The following is a 22,715-nucleotide window of genomic DNA, read 5'->3' on the forward strand; positions in this document are numbered from 1 at the left end:
GTCTGAAACCCTGCATTAGGAATAAGAGATTTTAACTCTTCCAACAAGGAAACTTTGATTTCCTCCCAACTCATCTGTGCACAGAGAGGAGCCAAAGGCTCCCACCGCTTTACAGCCCAGCCCCAGCGCTGGGGGTCAGCACAGCCCACACAGCACTGGGCACACAGCTCCCCTTCCGGCCCTGCACTGCTGTGCACGGAGTTTGCACAGCTCCCCTTTTTCCCTCTGTTAAAGGGCTAACTTCATCCCTGTTGTGACCATGTGGGCGCTGGAGCTGCTGGGCACTGGGTTTGTCTCTCTGCAAGCCACAGCTCCTTGCCTCCTTCCCTGCAGAGCCACAACGGGTTTAGGGCCAAACTGTTCTGCTGGAGCCCCAACGATGTCCGGGTGCTGCCCTCCAGCTCCTGGAAGGCACCACTGCCTCCTGCTTTGCAAGGAGCCCGAATCACTGCAGGAGCGATGGAGCAGAGCCTGCTGTGCTTCAGGCTGCAAACGCTGCCTTCAACTTCACATCTGCAGCTGCCATGCAGCGCCCACAGGTAAACCATTGCCAGAAATTTGATGGGTCCAAATGCCACAGAATAACATCATCATCATCAACAACAACAACAAAAGGAAGTGCACGTTTATTTTCTTTTCAAAAGCTTTTAATAGGACACATTTGTTTTTGTCATTTGTAAAGATTTACACTCATTTTTTGTCTTTTTTCTTTTTGTAAAAAGGAACTTTTGAACCCGATTTTGCCCATGAATACCACCTTTTGTTGCCCTGACCAACAGACCTCGTTTTGGCCTATATACCTGATACAGTATAACAATATATTAACTAGTAAATACAAAGTTCTATCATATACACTAGGTTGTTACGGACGCTGCAACGGTACCGTGCCTACTCTATCACCTGGTGTAATAGTGTACGTGGGTTATTAGAGCCAGAGGGGCAGAAAAGGGGAGACTGGGGCTTAGCCTAATTTACAACCGTAACACTTTTTCCTTGAACACACCTTGTGCTGAGTGCAATCCACAGAAGTCAAAAACAGCGTTTTCTTCACCCTCCTCCAAAACACCTGCAATACCAACGGCCTGGGACCGAGCTACAAAGCCAGTCCTATGTGCAGGGGGCTGCAAAACTGGACTCGACATTTCTCCACACACGTCCGCAGCCTCTGCTTCCTCCCATGTCAGCCTGGCAGTGACAGAACGCCGTCCTCCCGTCTGCCTACAGTAAATCCACAGTATAAAGTGCTGGTGTGCTTGAATGAGCTGATAGCAACGTGACTGCTGTGCCACCGACACGGGCTGAGCTCTGGGGGCGGATGGTTTATATAGTAACAGTAATGGCACTGCGATACCACAAACCTCAGCTTAGTACAGATAGCGTGGCCTGGATGCAGCTCTGCGCTGTGCTACAGCAGGTCTGGCTCCAGGGTTACAGAAAGGAAAGCAGAGATTGAGCTGCGCCTGTTCCCAAGATGCTACGCAGGCTTTTAACAATTTCTCTATAGATTTCTACAAAAATATAAAAAAATCTATCAACAGAACCGTCCTACAGAATTCCTGTGGATTTTGTACATTTTGTTTAAAAAAAGTCAAATTCTATAAAACCCCCCCGCAGGTATTTAAAATTCTCTTAAGATTATTGCACACACTGCAGTACGTCTGAGTCTGTTTTTCAAAAGGGCGCCTAGAAAAAAACGTGTCTGGTTTAGAAAACAAACTATTTTACACAGATCTCTTTTCCTGAACGCATCACCGTGCGGTATTCTTGTTGGCTGGTCTTTGCTGAATATTCACATGCGATGTAAACTTTTTGCTGCTCACACAAACTGTCAGGGGGCGAAAGCCCAAAGCTGGACACGAGAGCGGCCTTCGGGTGCTGCTGTGTTTGGGGCCGAACGTTTGGGTCAATGTCACGTCAGCGCTTCGTGCCGCGGTGCAACGGCACAGCGATGGTTAAGGAATGGGGTCAGCAATGTCTTATTTTCCCAAATTATTCCGTAAATGTGAAAGGAAAAGCCTCTGCTCATTAGGAGCGTAAGACAAAAAGGGATTAAGAATATTTCCCAGGCTTAGCGCGCTGTAATTTTATTGTTTCCCTAAATGTGAGCTGGGGAAGAACTGATGAAAGGTTTGTTTGAAGTCACTGCTCCAGATGGGCTCTGCTCTGGGCTGGCGCACTGCTGGGGTTTGTCGGTGTGGGCTCACAGCAGAACCGACCCGGCTGAGAGCAGCCCTGCCTGCAGCACAGCCTGCTGAGCGCGCGGCCCTGCGCTTCTCGGGGGCCGCACACGGTGTTTGTGGAGGAAAGATCCTCAGGTGGAAGCAAAGGAGCTCAAACCCAACACAGGCTTGTGCTGCTCTAAGGACAGAAGCTAGCGAAGTCTCCATGCACGCCCTCTGAGGGCTGCAACTATCTGCATACTTACAGCCGTGCCTTCGAGGCCCTATTTAGCCCACACCATAACCCCATTTGGGGAGTCCTCTCAGGTCCACGTCTGCCTCCTGTCAGCCCCTGAGGAGCGGGGTGAGGCACACAGGGCAGCCCCATGGCTTCAGGCTCTGTCTGCTGCCATGGAGGCTCTGCCTGGAGCACAGAACGGACCGCTGACACTAAGGAGGGCAATGAAGGACACATGAAGGACTATGAAGGCTTCCATTTCTGCATGCTTTGCATCACGAAGTTGCTGCTTAAGGACTTTACTAGGTTGGAAATAAAACTTCCATCAGGTTCTTCATGTGAATTAACTCCAGCAGTGACAGGAAAAGCTTTTACTGAAAACCAACAAACACTTCGGTACCTACAAGACCTCCTTACACGTACTCTGTAAGACAACTTGCCAACTGCAGTAGGCCTCCGCTCTGTTCAACACATAAGCCCAACAGCAATTTTAAAGAATGACTTTATGACCACTGACTCTCACCGGGGCAGTGGGGCAGTGGGGCAGTGGGGCAGCTCCCCATGGGCAACGGGCTCCGCAGCGCCGGGCTGCACTGCAGAAACAGCCCGAGATTCCGTGCTGCTGAGCAGGCCCTGCAGGCGGCTGTGCCTGCATTCCGAGGCACGCAGCAAAACGATCACTGATGATCACTGATGTGATTCCGTGAATCACCCGCAGATGATCCAAAACTCCAAAGCACCCCATTCGAAGTCAGCACCGCGCAGCTCCCGCCTGCAGCTCTGCATTCCCAGCCCTCAGCCACGCATCAGTGCGCTGCACGTTCCTGTTTTCTGCACTTGCTTTTCCTCTGGATGCCGATTTTATGCAAGACTGGGAATTTATTTTGTCAGAAAAGAACGCTACCGCATTTTTGTATCCTCCAGAAAATGACTCAAGTCCAAGGGGAAAAATAAATTACATTAAATAATTCTTATTTACTGCTGACTGTGGGATACGTTTCCTCTATAATGCACTAATTGGCTACATTTTGTGCTTTGCAAAACAAAATGAAACCAAACGAAACAAAAGAAAAAAAGAGAAGGGATTAAATATATATTTTTAAGGTTAAAATGTTCATAAAAACCCACTTGATCTCAGAAATATTCTGAGACACATAAAATAGAGGAAAATCAAACGAGTCTTTAGTCACAAAATGTACTACATCCCGCAATACTAGATTCAATTAATTTAATAAAATATAATATACATATAGATTCTGCACATTGTATTGCTTTTACCTAAGCAGAACGTATGCTTAAGTAAGCGTGATATAGGTTAACCTCTCCTTTAACCAGCTGGTTCTTTAATCCTTCTTTGGAAATATTTTACCCAGTGCCATTTTGGAATACAGTTCTTTTTTTGTTTGTTTTCCTTTTTTCTTGTTTTGTTTTTCTATTACATGAAAGGAAGAAAACATTTGGCACCAACTGAAAAGTAACTCAGGGCTCCACCTCATTCTGATCAAAGGAAAAGCTAGGAAGTGTCAACAAGTCTTTCTTTGGGGTAGGAGATGCTGACATGCTGTCTGGAAGCAACGAATCCCCTATATCCACCGAGTCCTTGGAATCACAGGACGGAGCACGCCGCCTCAAGCAGGTATCTCCTCTGGCAGGTGAGATGCTGTGAGGTCCTCTGGGTAGCAAGCCCTGTTCGCTGGGTGGGTCTATAGATATACATGGAGGACTCAGTTTTTTCTTCTGCCGTGTTCCTTGCAAGCCTTCCATTTCACTTACCACCTGACTTATGAAGCCAGAGGAGCTAGATGTGGAATGGTGCTGAGGGCTGTTTTCCATGGAGCAGATTTCTATCGAATGTCTCCTTTGATCATCCAACCAAGAGGGTGGTTTTTTTAGAAGACCTTGGGTGTCAACACTGTGGTATTTCTTCAGGTCCTTCAACGTAACACTGCCGGTATTGCCGATGCTCCTCTTAGGAGTGAGAGGCTGTGCCTCTGAACAGGCACTCGAGGCTGTGCAAGTTTCGGAAGGGAAGGGCTCCGAGGAGCTGTTTGTTTCAGACACTTCTTGGTCCACTGAGTCTCCAGGCGTCTCCTGATAAGAGTCCGCACAAGCACACGATGCTGGTGCCTGCTTTGAAACATTATATTGATTGTGGGAATGCTGCTGTGTGTGAACGCTTGCCCGGCTCCACGCAGCCAAATCTTCTCCTTCTGAGGGGGTCGGAGCAGCTGGTGACTCCTCCTGGGGTGCGCTGGGGACATCTGGGTCGGGGAGCTCACTCAGCTCGGCGGGGAGGTTCTCCTTGCTGTCCAAAGAGTCGTTCCTTATGGCCATCTGCACAGAGCGCAGGGGAGTCGGGAGGAGGGAGTTGCCAGATGGGAGAGACAGACCAAACAAAGGTTAGTACAGGCAAGGCACAACATTCACGGGGCATGCAGCTCTGCTGGGGATACCCCAGCATGGACCCGCTGGTTCCTATAGCTCATCCTGGGCCACAGGCTCTAGTGCTTTTCACAGTGATCTGCGGGCTTATCCCTGGGCAAGTGACAGCAAATTTTGGCCCTTTATTCTTCATAAGTGATTGACCTTCATCTTTCTCCTGGAAGGATGGAGGACTGCAAAACAGAATGCCCCCAGCCAAACTTAGCAGCATCCTGGTTATCCAAAGGATGAGGGTCTATGGCAAACTCCTATGAAATCTTAGGGGCGCAAGCGATGCTGAGGGCATGGGGCAAGATCCCCAGAGCCACCAACACCCAAGCAGCCACATCTGTGCCCATCCCAGGGTGACAGCACATGTCCACCTTTGGGACAGCTTTGTCCCGTGCAGACACCACAACTCTGCACCTTCTTAGACAGGGGAGCTTGAAGAGAGTTGCAGAAGCTGGACTAGAGCATCTGTAGTTACTCCTACCTATTCTGACAGCCCAGGCTTCCTAAGGCACATTTTAACTTGGTCGTTTTGAGCCGTACGCAACATCGGTGCTTGCTGGCCAAGAGTGCCTATGGCGTGGTTTGAAGGCTTTGCAGTTCCTCTGCATTGCATCCCTTGCCAAAAAGGATTATGAATCAGCCCCATTAACTGGCCCTTAAAGGCAGTGTCTCGGTTTGAGATGATTCTTAAATTATCTTAAAGATTAAAATCTTCATCAAGAAATTTGGAGGAATTGCCTCCAGCTGGTCTCAGTCCTTTAGAGGAGTGCAAGGAGATGAAATTCCTCATTTTAAGGAATGCCTTCGTGACAAATTGCCCCCAAAATGATCTCAGGATTTTTATAAAAGCTGTCCCATGAGGACTGCTTGAGCCAAATGATCTCTATTCAGGCAAAGCTCTCATCAGCTGCAGCACACATATACGTGCACACAGCAGCACTGCTGTCACACCTGCGCAGTGCCTTCCTTTGTTGTCTGTGAGAGGTGAGAGAACATTCAATATGCCAGATGACTTTGTCCAATGCCAGCTAACAATCCCTTCTAGTTACAATTTCACAGCCTCACGCTGGTAACCAACCACACCTGAGAGTGGAGCTCATTCTGCACTCCTCGACGCCACCAGAGTTAAGGAGTGTTTGGGGGGCAGGGATCACATTCACATCCTGAGCAGGGAAACAGCACCAAAAAGTAGAACGCGGCTGCAAAAAGTAATTCTTGTCATTACTTTTGCCTGTACACCAACCTGTGTTGCACACAAAGGGCAGTATCGGTTCTCTCTGCCCCTACAGGCCTCTGTGGCAGCTGTTAGCAGTAACTGTTGGTGGAAATATCTTATTGGTTTGTTCCACAACAAAAGGACCCTGTGCCATCCCAATGGCGTGTCCACCCCTAGTGGGGTTACACCACGGGCACGCAGTCCTGGAACCAAAAAATCAATGTAGTTTTAGGTTCAGGTAGAATTCCCCTGGAGAAGAGCATCTGTGCAGTGCCAAGGAGCACGTTCCTTGTGGAGCTTGGCTCTGTGTTCACCCAAAGCATCTCATCCGCTCAGCTTCATCTGCGCGTGCATCGCTAATTGCCAAACCTTCCAGTGTCTAAAGGGAGCGTTACTGTGGGGACTGTCCACCCTACAGCACGCTGGAGGGGAAGGGATGTGAAACACACGTGTCAATGGTGGAGGAAAGTGCACGGACCAGGGATGTGGTGGACAAGATTTATCTAAGCACAGATTTAGGATAGGAGAGAGGACAACAGGGAAGGGAGAGGAGAGAAAAAGAAAAAAGAAATGAAAATCAGAATTACATGCAATGTAAGTAACAATAAGGAAAAATGGGTACTGCAATCAGAATGCATTGCTGGCTTGAGCTACGGGGATGTGCCAGCAGCACATCAGTGCGGGCAACAACAGGAGCCAAGCGGGAGCATCTGAGCAAGCACAGCTGCTGTGAACAGCAAAGAGAGTTTTCTTCTTCAGAGACAAAGTTTCACGATGCATGGCCACCTAGATCACAACTAACTCCAACAGAAATCAAGTCTGTTGCCAGAACTCACTTTAATTCTATTAATGGTGCTACACGAGAGCAAGCACAAGGCAACAGCTTACTGGTGTTCAGGGGATGCGGATGGCCCACAGACCATGCCTGCTCACCACCCAAAGCTCACTATCCAAAGCTCACCAGCCCAAAGCTTTTTTCTTCCTGAAAGGTCACTCCAAGAGCACGCTGATGCCACTGCATGAGCAGGAAGAGGAGGGAGGGGTATAAATTAATTTAAATGTACGAAAGGGTTTGGAAGGAGAAGCCTTCAGAAAAGTGAACAAAATTAGGCCGAGAGAGATGGCTAACGTGGTAATTTATTCTAGAGAGATCAATTGAAAAAGATGGGTCCGTTATTCATTAGAAAGCAAGAGAGAGTGGTTATGAACTGGAATCATGACATCAATTAGTTTCCCTATTAGCAGTGACTGGGGGAGCTGGCCAGCCCTCCGCAAACGAATACATGCTAGGAATTTCTTATGTCAATTTAGCATTGCAGACTAATGTAATTGTTAACCTTGGTACTCTGCATTCATTTTTAGAGCTTAATGAATCAACTGTCTAATTTGTCAATGTTGATTAAAAGATGAAAGAAGTGGGAACATTTCCATGCAGCAAAGAAGTTATTTTTGAAAAAAATCAAACTGATGTATTCTGTGCATATAAAATAGGATGCAAAACTCTTGAAGAAAGCAGACCACAGGGATCAGATGCACCAACAGCACAATGAAATGTGTTTTAAAATGTGAGAGTGAAACACAAGTTTAAGTACTCCACTAAAAAGGACGAATTTAAAGTCTTGTTTCCAATCAGGCAGACTGGAATCTGTGATTACATCTCTCAGATCTTTGGTTGAATCAGAACTTAAATCAATGCCAGGCAAAATAACCGAGATAAAACCAGTTACAAAATAGAACAAGTTCTGTTTTGCATATACTCAACCTTTTCAAAAGCACGTAGGAGATTTGAAAGGATCCTAATTTCCAATTCTTGCTGTAAATACAATGTGCTTTCCATGGTGGCTTTGCACGCAGCGAGGTGCCTGTAAGCAGTTTCCCTGTCGGGGAATGGCTGCGAGAGCAGGGCGGACATGAGGCTGTGTACGAGCATAACTAGTGCGGCAGCGCAGGGTGCATTCCCATGAGAATGCATTAGGAGTTAAGATAGGAGGCACAACATCCTTGGGGCAGCATGTAAGCAGCAGGCCGTAAACAGCAGGCCCACATCTGCAGCTGTGCTCTGTGGACATGTGGGGGGCTGATAAGCGGATGAGCTCAGCGGCAGTGGCTGAGCATTGGTTGAAGCTAGGCAGCCCAGCTAGCCACCCACCTTGTGCTCCAATAGTAAGTGAACACGTGTATTGGAAACACGTATAAACCCTGTGTGTGCAACAGTAAAGTGAAGCTTGATCACTCATATTGAATAACTGTCGTGCTTCCCCGCTTGAGAACAACCTGATTAGGACGCTATCCGCGGCATTTCCCCCTTTCAAGAATTGAGAGGAGAGAGAGGAAGGGTGGCCCAGGATGGAGCCTGCAGTCACCGTGTCCTTCCAAGCACTGAGAACATCGCAGCAGTTAAGAATTAGTTCCTTAACCCCAACAAGGCCCTGGGGAGCGTTTGCTGCGGTTATGAAGAGACCCAAAGAAATGAAGTGCAAACATTGCGGGGAACCTTCAGGCACGTTGCCAGAGGAGATGCTACACAGTGCTCACATCTTTTGGAGGCTCCTGGATGGCTTTCACATTAAAACCCATCAACCTTTTTGTTATTTCTGCAGGAGAATTACAGTTCTCCAGAGGTTTCTCTGTGAAACCCTCCTTGAATTTAAAGTCTGGGTAACCTGGAAACACAGCAATATGAAACCCGAGCAAGTTGGTGGCCGTGGTTCTGCTTACCTGCCTGCGGAGCAGCCTCTCTGCAGAAGGGGAGTGCATGGGGGCGGCCACCGGGGGTTTTCCCTCCCTGACCAATGGATCGTGAGCTCTCACGTGGTGGAAATGGTCTTTTGGAATTTGCAGGAGAGAGCTGGTGTCTGCTGGCTGCGACTGCACCGATGCCTTTGAACCTTGCAGGAGGAAGAAGAGAGAGGAATGTGACGTGTCCCTCTGTGACTGCTGCCCTGTCTCAGGGTCCTGTCAGAGGAAACCCTTTTGCACTTTGGAGCAGACAGGCACAGCAGGAGCGCTGAACTCAACAAGCAGTTCTCCGTGGTTGGAAAAAACTCCCACCTACTAATAAATTATTCCAAAATAGTCTATTATTTCATTTTTCTTGGCGTTTTCCCCTGATCCAGCTGGGACCAGCTCCTGTAAAGAACAGAAGATGATGAACTAGAAGTTCATCTGGAATGGCAATGTCCACATCCCTGCTAGGGCCAACGACTCTGCAGGCACCCACACATCTCAGCCCTGCAGGGATGTGCCCCGAGAGGTTCTGGAAAGGATGTCCCCAAACCTGAGCGCATGCAGAGATCGCCTGCAGTGATCCCAACACCACACAGATGCTGGGACTCACATGGCAGCAAACTGACCTAGCAGCAACCAAGGCTGGCTTTGCAGCGCAGCCCTGGAGAAGGAAACGGGCATTCTGCGGCCTCTTTCTGACCCTTGGTGGTTGCTGGCTGCTTCTTCTGAAAGGTCTGAAGCTCTGCAAGCTCCCCCCCACAGCCTCAACATTTTTCAAAACAATTCATTTAACCTGGACCAAATCCCAGAGAATCTCATTTGTCCTGGAATCTTTCCCAGAACAACAGCCCCATTACGAAGGAGTATTCAAACAAATACCTCCTGCGAGTGCCAGTGTTTCTGACAACAAAACCTTTCTCAGCTTGAAATATTGTGGCTCGGTTGTGGTGATTTATTAGAGGCGAATGGCACCTTTTGCTGTCTTCACAGCACTTTACAATATTACAGACTGTGAACAGGTGGGGTGACCTGCCCGGTCCCAGCAGCGGTGACATTGCAGGGGGAACAGGACGAGACACACATGCCAAGATTTGGGCACCGTACCCAACTCTGAGCACTTTGGCCCCATCCAGGCAACTGGAATTTCACCAGCAGGAGAAAAATGCAGAAGCTTTGACTGCTCGGCAGAGTTGTGAATAAGACAGATGTCAGCTTTACCTTTCCAAAACATTTCTGTGTGTTGATGGTGCCGTTTTTTCGGATGGGTGCAGCGGGGAGCATTGCCTATCCCAGCAAGCCGGGGCCGAGCAGGGAGCCTGGTGGAACTGAGAAGTGCTGCCTTGAAACCGGACCCAGAAATTACCCACTTTTTGTTCTTGACATATTTCTTGCTCTAGACAGGATGAACATGTCCAAATTAAGGGTCAGTAGTGCAGCACTGGGAACTCTTTCTTCGGCAAACAGGATTTTCTGTATGGCCAGGATTTTGTGTATGTAATCTCTTGGCTGTCACAGAGAGCCATACGTGCCGGCTCCACCAAAGGTACAGGAGCTCCGCTCTTGCTTTCAGTGGGATTTGGCCAGGATTTCAGCTTCAACTTTTGCATTATGTACAGACAGATTCCTCAGAGGACAGCCCTTGACCTTGAGAACTGTGTGTTGTGGCAGTGATTCCTCACAACTCCAGATTCAGCTTCCTCCATCGCATCCACATTTTCTTTCTGCTTTCTTTCTGTTCAACAGCCGCTATTCATCCAAGTTCTTATTACTATGCAAATTTCAACATCTTATTTCTAATCTGCTCAAATCTCCCAGCATTCCAAACAGGGCTGAAATGATGTTCTGCTTTCAGGCTTTCCAATGACACTGCTTGTAAAAACTTCTCTGTCTTATCTGTGACAAGCGCGTGGAACAACGGCCTGCCAGGAGCAAAGCTGAGCGCAGGAGGCAGCCGTGCTGCACCGGGGGCAGCCCCACAGCTGGAGGTGCGGCGATGAGAGGCAGCTGCAGGTGCACACAGAGCCCTCGGTGCCTGCAGCATGCTGCCCCTGAGAACACCTCAGCTTGTTTCTGAGGCGTGCATCCCAACCCCACACCCCGACAAGGATGATCCTACACACCTCCACCCGCCACCGATCTCACGCCGAGATCTCTCTCTGTTCTGCATGTTTGAATTTGTTTTACAGGCACTGAGAGACACCATTTTCCCTTCTTTCACAGACGCTCCCGCACAGAGCTTTCAGAGCCTGCTGCAATAGGCACTGCTGCAAACAAGCACACGGACGTACCGCCCTGCAGGAACTCCTGCCCAAAGGAGGCAGATGGAGCTCGGGCGGTGGCCAACAAGCTCAGCCATCCTACAGCTCTCCGTGAGCTCTGCAGGGCCACTCCACAGCTCTGGACACACAGACATGGAAACAGAGCCCAGTTCGGTGCCTCCAAGCTCGGAAAACCCCATCCCGCCGCGGTGGAAAGCCGCACACGGCCAGAGGAGGCACAGCCATACCTGAGTGCGCTTTGTGCTGCGCCGGGCTGCCATCGCGCAGGGAGGCGGTGCTGGGCCGGCAGCGCGGCTGGGCCGTGTGGAACATGTAGCTGTCGTTGGGCAAGGAGTGCGTGCGGCCCACCGACGGCTTCCTGACGCTCAGCAGGTCCTGGCAGGGGGACAGCGTCAGCGCGGCGTCCCTGCAGCGCAGCTCGGCCTACGGGAGAGAGGCAGTGAGGGAGCGGGAAGGCCGCGGCGTCAGAGCAGCGCCCAGAGACGCGAGCGACAGCCATTGCAACCATGGCACGATGGGCATGCACATGGCCGGGATGTACGGGTGGCACAAATGGAGCTACTGGGAAGCTAAACCCCTCCTTCGCACCGTCGGTAAACTGTCACACGGAATGGACCACAGAAACAGAGGAAGCGACACTGCAGGAGTCAACCATGACTATTTCGGGGGTGTGAAGAAGGCATCATGCCTCAAGGCCAGCAGCAGTCACATGCTTTGCACAACTTTGATCTTCTGCAATAACAGTAAGGCTGCCTCTGTGTGCCCTCATCAGCAAGTCAGGCTTTCACAAAGGTGAGCAGTTTCCTCTCCTAGCAAAAAAAAAAAAATCAGCAAAGCAAAACCCCACCAGAAACAGTTTGCAGAGAACATCCTCTACTCTGGCTGCCAGCACCATCCTATCAGTTGTCTTCTCACACACTGAATAACTAAACCCATTTTATTGAAAGGGAAATGTAAACCTACTGCTTTGGGATTAAAGCCATCCTCAAATTAGAAGGGATCTAATAGAAGCAGAGGTTATTGTGTATGTGTTGACTGCAGAGTTTTTACAGTCAAAGAATCTCTTGGAGTAGGCAGCACCAGATGCAATATCGAATGGGCTACAATTTGGGTGTGATTTCATAGGGAAACACATCTCCATCCATTCTCATGTGTGACAGTAAGGAAAAAATGGAAGCTAAGCCAGCTGCCCTGTGTAGTCCTAACAGAACAATTATCTCATCCTTAAAAGGTTTCCTTTGAAAACCACAGAAATCAGATGTGACACTGCAGTTAATACAGTACATTGCCAAGCACTTCTGGAAAAACTCAGACCTGATTTTCTGACAAATCTTTCACTCCGTGCATTGGAAGTTTATCCGAAAACAACATTCTAAGATCACTTTTTCCCATTTTCTTCGTCTAGTCATAAAAATGAAATTTCACTGCACCATTTCATTTGCACAAGAACATATAACAAGATTAAATGGATTTTCCAAAAAAAAAAAAAAAAGGAAAAAAAGGAGAGAAGAAGAAAAGAAGAAAAATAAAGAAAGAGCACTCGAAAAGTTGTTGATGGACAGAGATCTGCATCACTGTGCAGCTTCACGTTCAGCCCTGAGGAAGCTGTGCAGTGCATCCCATGGGGAACCAACCTGGACAGAGTACAGCCCTGAGCTGCTGCAGCTGATGGCTGTGAGCCCTCTCTGCTCCTCCTGCTGCCCTCCCCATAAGAGCAGTATTTATCTTTTGTATCACTTTGCTTAAAGCAAAAAAGATGGCCTGCAAGCTGAGGCGTCCAATTCAAGACTGTTTGGGTTTGAACTGGGGAATTTGGATTCAAGCTCCTGTCCAAAGACAACCTATATGGGGCCGTGGGCAGAATCCCACAGCACAGAGTGACTGCCTGCCTCCTCTGCTCCTCCTGGGGCCAACCTCACAGCTCAGCTGCACCACAACCACTGGGAATGGTTGAAAAACGACCCTGTGAGCGCAGCTCCGGGTAGCGCGTGACTCTTTGTTCCCTGGCAGTTTTGACAGATGTGTTGTTTTGGTTTGGCTGGAAGGCAAATCTGGAGCTTCTGTGAACCAAAAAGAAGAAGAAAAAAAAAAAAATCCCTAGCCAAATCTATTTGGAGTCAAACAAAACATTCTGTCCGAGGTGTTTTTCAGCTAAAGCTGTGCTGAAGGGAAGTGTAAAAACACCGAAAAAACAAAAGCATTTTGACAGAAGTTTGCAGGATTTTGGGCAGGTGCTTCGAGCAGGACGCTGTGCTGGCACTGACAGAAGCTCAGTCTGCCCTTTTCTCCCCTTCTGTTGAGGACAGGCACCTCTAGGCTGCGCAATTTACAAAGTCTTTTGCACGTGATGCCATGAAGCATGATGGGAAATATCGTCACGGTTTTAGAGGTGTTTCCCAAAGAAGTACTAATTAGGATGACAACCAGCTAGAATGGCAGAGAAATTATCAACGACACAAACATCCAACGGCAGCTACATGAACAACAACAAGGAAAACAAGAATGGCCCAAAAATGTTGGAAGAGGAGTTGTTGTACAGCAGAAAAAAGCACTGGACTGCTACACAGCTAAAAATGTCTCATGTTTCAAAGAGGAGATGGTTAAGGCAGGGTTCAAAATACTGGTTATTTCATTCAGAAAGGCACAGAGCGATCCCAGCTTTCTCCTTTTCTCAGTGAGATGATGCTATCACCAAAGCAGCAGCATCTCAGAGAGATCCCCATCTGGTACCTGTGAAACAAAGTGGCTGCAATCAGGCATTCTGGTGTTGGCTGAGATGAGGACCTCTCACACAGCCACGGGCTGGAGCCCATCCCTCTGCAGAGGACACGGGCATCATCAGCTCATGGGTGTCTCCTCCACACAGCATCACTGATTGGTTTCAGATGGAGAGGAAATTTCAACCTTGACGCTTTCCAATGCACTTTTTTTGACTATTTGTTTTACTTGCAGAAAACACATTGTTTTACATATGACGCCAAGGGAAAAAAAATAAAGAAAAATGGTTGTTCCTCACTAGGAGCCAACTTTGTGGCCAAAGAGTGGTAATAGCCCACATCCTAATGGTATTAAGGACAGTGTCCTGCCCGGGGGAAGGCTGGTGCTACTGGGACACGTGCTGGGACTATGAATGCCATTAGGCAGGTGTAGGAGAACGCAGTATTTCAAACCCTGCAAACATCAGAACGTACAGCGACCAGTGTGTGCACATTGCTTTCCAGAGCATTAAGTAAGAGTGTGTTAGTGTCATCAGGAAAAGAGTCATCCGTCAGAGCTAAGGACCAGGACTTTTCAGAGAGAATATCTGACGTCAGAGACAGAGCCTCCATCTCAGCTAGAGGGATCTGAAGGGAGAGATGATTAAGCATAAGAAACCAGGACACAAATCTTCAGAGAAAAAAGTATCATAATCTAAACACTTCTAGACACTAAAGCAATATCCCTGTGGTGGGAGCAGCTACATCATACACATTGTTACCAGGGACAGAACATTAAAGAAACGGAATATAACAAAGAAATGACAAGAAAAGTGGAACATTTATACTTAAATGCTTATCGAGTTGTGAGGGAATTTAAAGGCATACACTACTGCTAGCATTGCGTGGAGTCCTCCTGCCTAAGTGAAGTGGCAAAAGCAACATTACCTTCCTATGGGTGCCATCTGTCCTCCCCATGAGGTCGGGCTCAAGAGGCTGTGCCACCCCCTGCCCTCCATGCAGTGTCCTGAGGGGGGTGCAGGGGGTGCCCTTGCTGTGCTCTGGGGAGAGAACATCCCTGTGCTGGGTCCGTTTGCAGCCCCTGTGCCTCCTGCCATGGGACATCATGGGTCGCCTGCAGCTCGGACACCCGCACACTGTCATAGGCATCCCAGCTAATTCCCTTTGTTTCCCAGCTCTCCCTGAGCATTGTTTTCCCCTACCCTCTATATTTGAAAAGTCTTTCAACAGCACCGTGCTTTCCAGCAGAAAGCATAGAGGCCCAGATTGGCTGCTCTTGAGTTATCCCAGGGCTGGATTCCCTCGCTCCAAGAAATTGACATCGGTGGGCTGAAATAAAGCTGGTGATAAGCGAACTGTGAGTGGCTGCAATAGGCCTCTCCCCACAGCTCCGTGGGATGCCCATGGGCAATGCATGAGAGATGCTTTGCAGTTCCTCCTGATCAAAGAGGCAGCACTGGGACAGCAGCAGCACGGGGATGGTGATCCCAAATGGGGATGGCAGTGGGCACTGGGGTTGGCAGGAGGGAGCTGTGCACATCACACTGCTTTCAGTGCCGCTCTGTGTTCCCAACTGCCCTGAGAACATGACAAATGTTGTGAGCAGAAAAGCCAAAAGGTAAACAAAACAGGCTCCCCTCTCCCAAAATTGGGTTTGAGGCAGTCAAAACATTTGGTTGGAAATATCCAAATGATTTATAGGTTTGTTAATTGCAGCAAGAAAAAAAAAAAAAAGAAATACAAATCAAGCTTAAACGTTCAAAGGAAAAGTCATTGCAAAGCAGAGCGCTATATTTTTTCATTACATAAAAACGTCAAACAGAAACCTGTTTTTGCTGCAGCAGCACTTCCTGCGAGCGCAGTTGTGACAGCAGCTTCCCAAGCAGCTCTATGAGCAGCGCGCTGCCCTCCCTGCCAGCCTCACCCAACCAGCGCAGCTCCGAGGGGCGCAGCTCCGCTCCGCACCGACCTGCAGCAGCACTGCTCCTTACCAACACTCGTTCCCTAATGAACCCCCAAGGTGGATAATTTCGAGCGTCAGGAGCTCGTAAATAAGCACGGTGATTTAGCAAGGAAAATTCTGCTATTTGAGCCAGAAAGAAATGGAGAAATAAGGAATTTGCTCAATTCCAAATGCAGAAAAAGGCATGTCTGATTTGTTGTTATGGCTGCTGCTGTGAGCTAGGGGAAATATTTGCTCAGGAGAATAGTGTGCTTGGAAAAGAAGGGTTTTTATTCTAAGTAAATGAACTAATTTTAAATGAGTACTACAGCCCCTATTTGAGAGAGTGCTGGAGCACACTGCTGCCTGAGGACATCATTAGGGGCTGCCTTGCCTCTGAGCTCAGCGCAGATCAGAGATGAGGATCTCATTCACGCTGACCCACTTGCAAGAAACCTCTTTAGGAAAAGCATTCAAAACTGGATTTTCCAGTCGTGTCAGTAGGAGTGAAATGCAGAGATCACTTCCTGATCCCCCCCTCCTCAGGATCAGCTCTCACTGTCCTCTCAGCTCCAGGTGGGAGCAAGAAGCCAACACAAGAACCCCACCGGAGGATGCTGCATTCTCCTTACAACACTCGTGAGCAGTACATACAATGAAAAGCTTCTCTCTGCACTGAAGACAGAAACTCAAAGCTTGTGATTCTCCTCTCGCATCAGTATATACAGCTTCATAAAATCAGATATTACCTTAACTCCCACAGAACAATCCTTCAAAACCCCTGTGACTGCATTACACAAAGCAAAGAACTCTGACTCTCTATTAAAGGTCTCTGTGAAATCGAGTTTGGATGGAGACTTTGCAGAAAGAGGAATATTAACCTGGTTCTCAGAGTTGTAATATTCAGGAGCAGGGAGGGCATAGTGATGGCACACAGAGCCTGACAGGTTGTCCATCAGCTTCAGCTCTCCTTCCAGAGACTCCTGGATCAGCAGGGATATGGTATCAAACAAGTGCCTTTCCTAGGAGGGGTGTGTGCATGCAGAAGGGAAGGGCCGAGCAAAGAGAGGGACGGAGACAGAGAGAAAAAAGGACAGTGTGGAAAACCCAAACGAGTAAAAGGGAGAGAAAAAAAATAAAACAGGATAGAAGGGAAAGAAGAAAAAAGACAAACATTAATGGAGAATAGCAGTAACAAACAACAGGACGGGCAATGTGCGGCAGAGAGAACAGTGCAGTAATATCACAGTGAGCAGCGACAGCTTTCTCCGACCCGCGGGCGGTGCAGAGCTGGGATGGGAGCTGCAGGGTTCTGCTCTCCTGCTCTGAGGTCTGTGTGCCCCAAGAGCACATTTTGAGCAAAGAGAACCTCACGTTTAACGCCTCACTTACGCAGATTAAAATAACCCGACTTGAGGAGGTACTGAGCATCCTGCCCACAAAAACTGCTGACGCCCGGCACAGCCACACACCACACACCTGCCCACGTGAGCTGAGGCCTCCCACAGTCCTGGCCACCTTCTGCCTCAGCACAGACAGCAGGAGCATGCACAGGGTGTGCACAGACCCAGCTTCCACGGGCAGTGTGGCAGCGATCTGAGGACTGAACTTCCCATGTATGAATGCCTGGCGTGCATAGCGGAATGAGGACCGTCGTTACAGTCAGCACACGGTGCAAAAATCCCAGGGACGAGGCAAGCAAAAGAGCATGCTGACCACAGTCCTTGCAGGGTCACGTCCTGGGAATTGCATTCCTCTGCTGCCGTGCTCAGGCATCAGATTTGTCCTGAAGAGTTTGGCTGGCACAATAAATAATTGGAGTGAAATCTCCCAGAGGTTTACAAAGGCTCTGTTTGGTTGAAAGAGCAAGAGAGATGCTCCAGAGATGTTGACCAGAATAAGCCACACTCAGAAGGACAGCTTTAATGGCTGACAGCACCCTCAGCGAGTTCTCCTGCTGTGCTGCAGCTTCCCTTTCTGCCAATACAAGGACTGCTGCACAGCAAGAGAGCTGAGGATGGTTTGCCAGCACTCTGCTCAACGCGCACAGCAGCAGTTGGGGCATGTTATTTCTTCCTAGAGAATATAATGAATCTGGATTTCCCTATGTTGCCCTGAACTCCTTTCTCATGTGCCAAGGAGCAGCTCTGGACTCCATCTCTGACAGCAGTGGCTCCTAATGGAACCAGAAACTGCCGGTAGCTTAGAAACTGAAACAAAGCTTAAGCAGAGATTTACTCTTCTCACTCTTGGACTAAAGATCATAAATGAATTTTTCATGCATTAAAATACTCATTAGTCCACCCAGACAGAAGTCAAGATACGCTGTTGTGAAATCATGATGTAATAAAAGCTAATGAGCTCTGTGTAGGGTTTAACCCGATTCGCCATCAGCTAAGACTAAAAAAAAGGCTGGAGCAATGTTCTTGCATAATTCCAGCACCGCTCCTTCCCAGGGGACACGTCTGGGCCATGACCTCACCTCCCCATCCCTCACACTGAGCTCCATGCAGACGCAGTGCTCGGAGCCTGCTCTGCTGCCCACTGCCTCCAGCTCTGCTGAGCCCTGGATTATCCCACTGTTAACAGCGTTTTTTCATGAGCTCAATCATGGGGGTGGCTTTTCAATTGAGATTCTATAAAACAAATTTAATACTTAAGCAAAGACTAGCCAAGTTCTATTCCCCTTTTATGTTGCGGTTCGTGGCCGGCATTAGAAAAGCAAACTTATTATGCTCATAATTTTGCTCTCACAAAGGGCCGAACCCAGACTCTGCATTAGAGCTAATTTGGAGTTTAGCTCCGAACGGGGCAGCTCAGGCACATCTCCAGAACAAACTGCAAAGCTCTGTGCACCGTGGTGGGCTGCAGCCCTGCCCCATGCTTCCTCCTGGGATGCCCCACACAGCAGTGAGGGACGCAAACCCCGGTGCATGGCACACCCGCTCCTTCACTACCCCTCGTGCACATCTTCCCCCAGCAGAAACACCATGCAGCCCCTCCGCACCCTCCAGCCAAGCTTCTCACCATAGGGTAAAATAACGAGAGCTGAGAATCCACCTTGATTTGCAGGGGATGGGGGCATCCACGGGGGCTCTCGGGCCTCTCGCCACCAACGCCGCCCATCCACGTGAAGATGTCCGAGGGGCTGTGCTGGCCAGGGCTGATGGTCTTCATCTCCATCTCCAGTTCTGCCTCGAGCTCTGCCTCCTCCTTAGCCTCCTTGTTGCTCTCCTCCAGGTGCTTCATGAGCACGGCTATCACCACATTCACCAGGACAAACTGGGCCGTCAGCACGAAGGAGACGAAGTAGATGGGCGAGATGACGGTGTTGTAGCAGGTGGACTCCTGGTCGCAGTCTCGCAGGGTGTCCTGAGAACAGGAGGAGAAGACAGAGGGCCGTGAGGGCTCTCTCCAGCACAGTTCCAGTGCCTCGATTCACAAAGCCCATTCTGCAACCCTAAAGACCAAACACAACCGCGTGGTGCACAGCTCCCAGGCACAGCAGGGTGCACTGCCATCCAGCTGCCCTGCAGACACCATTCCCCATATTCACAGGGGGACGATGCACTGCGACCAGCTGGCACCGTGTGCACGAGGCAGCTTTCACAATGGCGTGGCTTTATGGTTGTCCACAAGGAGAGGTTCACTCCCAGAAGTAGGAGTTTTCTCAGAAAGTAAATAAATAAATAAATCAAATTAAAAAAAAACAACACACACGAAGCCACAACAAAGTAACACTAACAATAGTAACTGTGGGCTTTTAAGGAAACACAAAACTAAACTAACAGGCCTAACTGAAATGAACTCATGTAACTTCGGAGAGGCGTCCCTTTATTTTTTCCCTCTATTTTTATGTGGTTCTCTCTAGAAAAAGGAATACATGGAGCGTGCAGAAGGCTGCAGCATTGGCCCACCTCCAGGCCTCGTAGTGCTGGGCAGGAGGGCACAGGGCAAGCGTGGAGCAGCTACCTGTGGCACACGGACCAACACCACCAGTCATTTGGCAGGATAAGAGGCAGTGGCCTCACATTGTGCCGGGGGCTCAGGTTGGGCATCAGGACCAATTTCTTCTCCCAGGTAGCAACGATGCAGTGGCACAGCTGCACAGAAGTGGGGGTGTGCCCTGGGGGTGCTGAGCACCACGGAGATGTGGCACTGAGGGATGTGGTCAGTGGGGGTGGTGGGGTGGATGGCCATGGAGAGCTCTTCCAACCCAAATGATTCTGTGATTCTACGTTTTGTGGGCCCCTCACCTTCATTATCCCGTTCCAGTTGTCCCCAGTGGAGACGCGGAACAGGGTGAGGAAGGCCATCCCGAAGTTGCGGAAGGTGGCATGTCGGCCCAGCCCCTCGCAGGGGTGTGTGTCATCACACTCTGCAGGACGAAGCACAGCAATGAGACCCTGCTCACCCAGCGCCCACCCGGCACGGGGCAGGGCAGCACTCACCCAGGTCGCCAAAGAGCTCCACTCCAAGAGCTGCAAATATGAAAAACAACAACATGAAGAGAAGACCCAGATTCCCCACCTGGAAAGAGAAAAAGAAACGGGGGGAAAAAAAACACAAAAAAAGAACATTCATTGATTTTTTTGTTCCAGACCTGTTTCTTGCTGTATTCTTTAATCCAAAACTTAAATTGCTTCAGGGGGAAAATGACCTCAATGTGAGGACTGTATCTCAGACTGTGCTTCGGAAGGGAAATGTGATTATCTAATGACAGCAGAGATAAAATGATTAGCATTCCTCCGCAACAAACACAGCCGTGGGCCGGAGGAGGCGGTGCTGAGGCAGGGGTTACCTGGGGCAGCGCTTGCATCACGGTGTCCAGCAGAGCCCTCATCCCTACAGCCATCTTCAGCAGCTTCAGCACTGCAGAAAACACAGGCACGATACGGTAACAGCAGCATTGGTACGGAGCAGCAAACCCCATCCCTCTCACAGGAGCAGTGGGTTGTAGGAAGAGAGATGTGAAATGATGGCAAGTGTTCTCTGCTAGCCACTACAGCTCCTGCCCTTTGACAGTGCTCCTGGTTGCTTGGATACTGCTGAAATCCTGTGCCCTGCAGCATCACCCATCCTGACAGCTGGGGAAGCACCGCCGTTCTGCCCGCCTTCCTCTCCCTTCTCATTGGGATGGCACTCTGGCACCCAGCGGGAGCACAGGGCCATAATGTTGGCTCTGGCAAGTGAGCCAAATAATGAGGTTAAGAGGAAAAGGCAACTTCCCTTCCAACTCTGCTTTAAAGCTACTGGCCAGGAGGAGCGGTGCCCTTTGGTGCCTCTCACAGCACTGTGCACACCAGGTTTGTTCCCAGTGGGTTTAAATCCAAAAAAGAGATGACAGAGAGCATCATTCCCCCCACCACTGCATCCCTCCTTTTCCCCCTCTCTTTCTTCCCCTGCGCTGTGAGCAGCTGCTTCCCAGCTCTGGGGCCACTTTCCCATTTCCATAGGCTGCCCACTTGCAAATGTGTAAATCAGAACCTCAGTGAATCACATCTCTTCCAGGATGTTGCATACCCAGTTAGAAAGTGTATGTATTTTTAATTCTGAAAGGGGTCCAATGCACAGGAAAAACACTTTTTCCCCCCACCCCTTGAGACACAGCAGCATCTCATTTCTTCCCCAGTTCCCTCTTCGCTTAGAAGAGGGTTGCAATCACAGCAATTACGCCTCAGAGCACAACACTGCCCTTCAGGAGAGCCCGGCCTCTCTTTATTAAGAGCCTGAGCACTCACATTTTGCAACTCTGTCATTTGGACCCATGAGGTTCTGCTGGGAAAGCTCTGGCCCTAAAGGAGCTGCGTTCCCAGCCCAGTACATGTTGTTGCAGTGCGGAGGGACAGATGGATGCATGGTGACAAGGCATGTTTTGTCACAGTGTGCAGAGATGTAAAGTCTCATGGGAAATTAAATTTATTAGATGTTTGTCTTTCAAAGCCAATGCACTCGGGCTCACGTTCTGCAATCCCTGTTAGAGATGACTTTCATTTGACTGGCATCGTTTCCCAGGTACATCTCTGGGAGTTACAACCACAGCTATTTGTCTTTTAGTTCTAAGCTCTCAGCCTTCAAGTTCTCTTAAGATAGAAACACATGGTCAATTGGCTCAGCTCTTTGGCTCCTCGCAAGTATTTTCCTCCATTGTTCTTTTATTTGTTTACAAATTGCCAATGCCAGAGCTATGCACATTGTGATGAGGATGTGCCCCAGCACTGTTTCCCAACACTTAACTCTCTCCTGGAGGGGACCCTGCACCTCAACACAAGCAGATTCTGCTTAATTTGTCTCACCTCGAGCAATCCTGAGAACCCTCATGATTCGGATAATAGTGGGGTTAATTGGTAGCGAAGCATTCACCTCAATCTCTTCCAAAGTGATACCCATGATAGACAGCAGCACAATTGCCAGATCTAATTGGTTCCATCTGGAGACAACACAAAATGAAGTTTAACATCTACTAAGAAGCTGGCAACAGGAGGCAGCTTGTTTGACACGAATTCCAGGCATTTCAATGGTTCTCACACTCAAATGAATCTGCAGCATTTTTCTGAGGGTATTATACAAAAGCAGTTACGTTATGAAATCATTATAATTAACACAGCTTGTTATAAAATCAGCCAATGGCCAATGATGCTCTTGGCTGAAGGGAGTGAGAAACAAAGCAGTTCTGCACCCAGAGGCTGGGGAACTGAGGGGCGATGCTGGAACTGCTGACGGCCCCTGGCAGACCCAGCACACAGGGGCTCGCTGTGGCTTGCCTGGGAGGAGCTGGACCCACCCTGCAGTCAGCCCTAGTAGCAAGACCTGCTCTGGGCGTAAAACAAGCCCTGAGGGTTTATGAGAGGGGAAATTTGAGAAAGATGCCATTCTGCAGGCTGCTCAGCATCTGCATGAAAAAAGGTCCTTTTCCTCCTCCGCTTCTGCTCAGGAGCAGATTTTCTCTCTCAGGACAATCCGTTCTCATTCACCCAGCCCTCCTGGTTCTGCAGGCACACTGC

General features: G+C 49.2%; 1 protein-coding gene across 12 annotated transcripts in view; it reads right to left on the bottom strand.

Moving 5' to 3' along the window:
* Positions 1-625: 625 nt before the first annotated feature.
* Positions 626-22,715, bottom strand: part of CACNA1G (calcium voltage-gated channel subunit alpha1 G) — a 108,878-nt gene continuing 86,788 nt past the window's right edge. For 10 of the 12 annotated variants that reach the window (XM_085239987.1, XM_085239982.1, XM_085239983.1 and 7 more), the window contains 8 exons: positions 22,008-22,141; positions 20,513-20,583; positions 20,163-20,241; positions 19,968-20,089; positions 18,739-19,083; positions 11,280-11,475; positions 8,765-8,934; positions 626-4,731 (listed from right to left, as the gene is read on the bottom strand). In XM_085239987.1, coding sequence (XP_085096113.1) covers positions 3,877-4,731; positions 8,765-8,934; positions 11,280-11,475; positions 18,739-19,083; positions 19,968-20,089; positions 20,163-20,241; positions 20,513-20,583; positions 22,008-22,141 — 1,972 coding nt within the window. In that variant the 3' untranslated portion in view covers positions 626-3,876. Of the gene's footprint in view, positions 4,732-8,764; positions 8,935-11,279; positions 11,476-14,261; positions 14,397-16,592; positions 16,734-18,738; positions 19,084-19,967; positions 20,090-20,162; positions 20,242-20,512; positions 20,584-22,007; positions 22,142-22,715 lie in introns of all 12 variants that reach the window. The other 2 variants (XM_085239984.1, XM_085239978.1) reach the window with 2 other exon arrangements.

Source organism: Meleagris gallopavo, chromosome 20, assembly GCF_905368555.1.
Source record: "Meleagris gallopavo chromosome 20, MGAL_WU_HG_1.1, whole genome shotgun sequence".
Taxonomy (NCBI): Eukaryota; Metazoa; Chordata; class Aves; order Galliformes; family Phasianidae; genus Meleagris; species Meleagris gallopavo.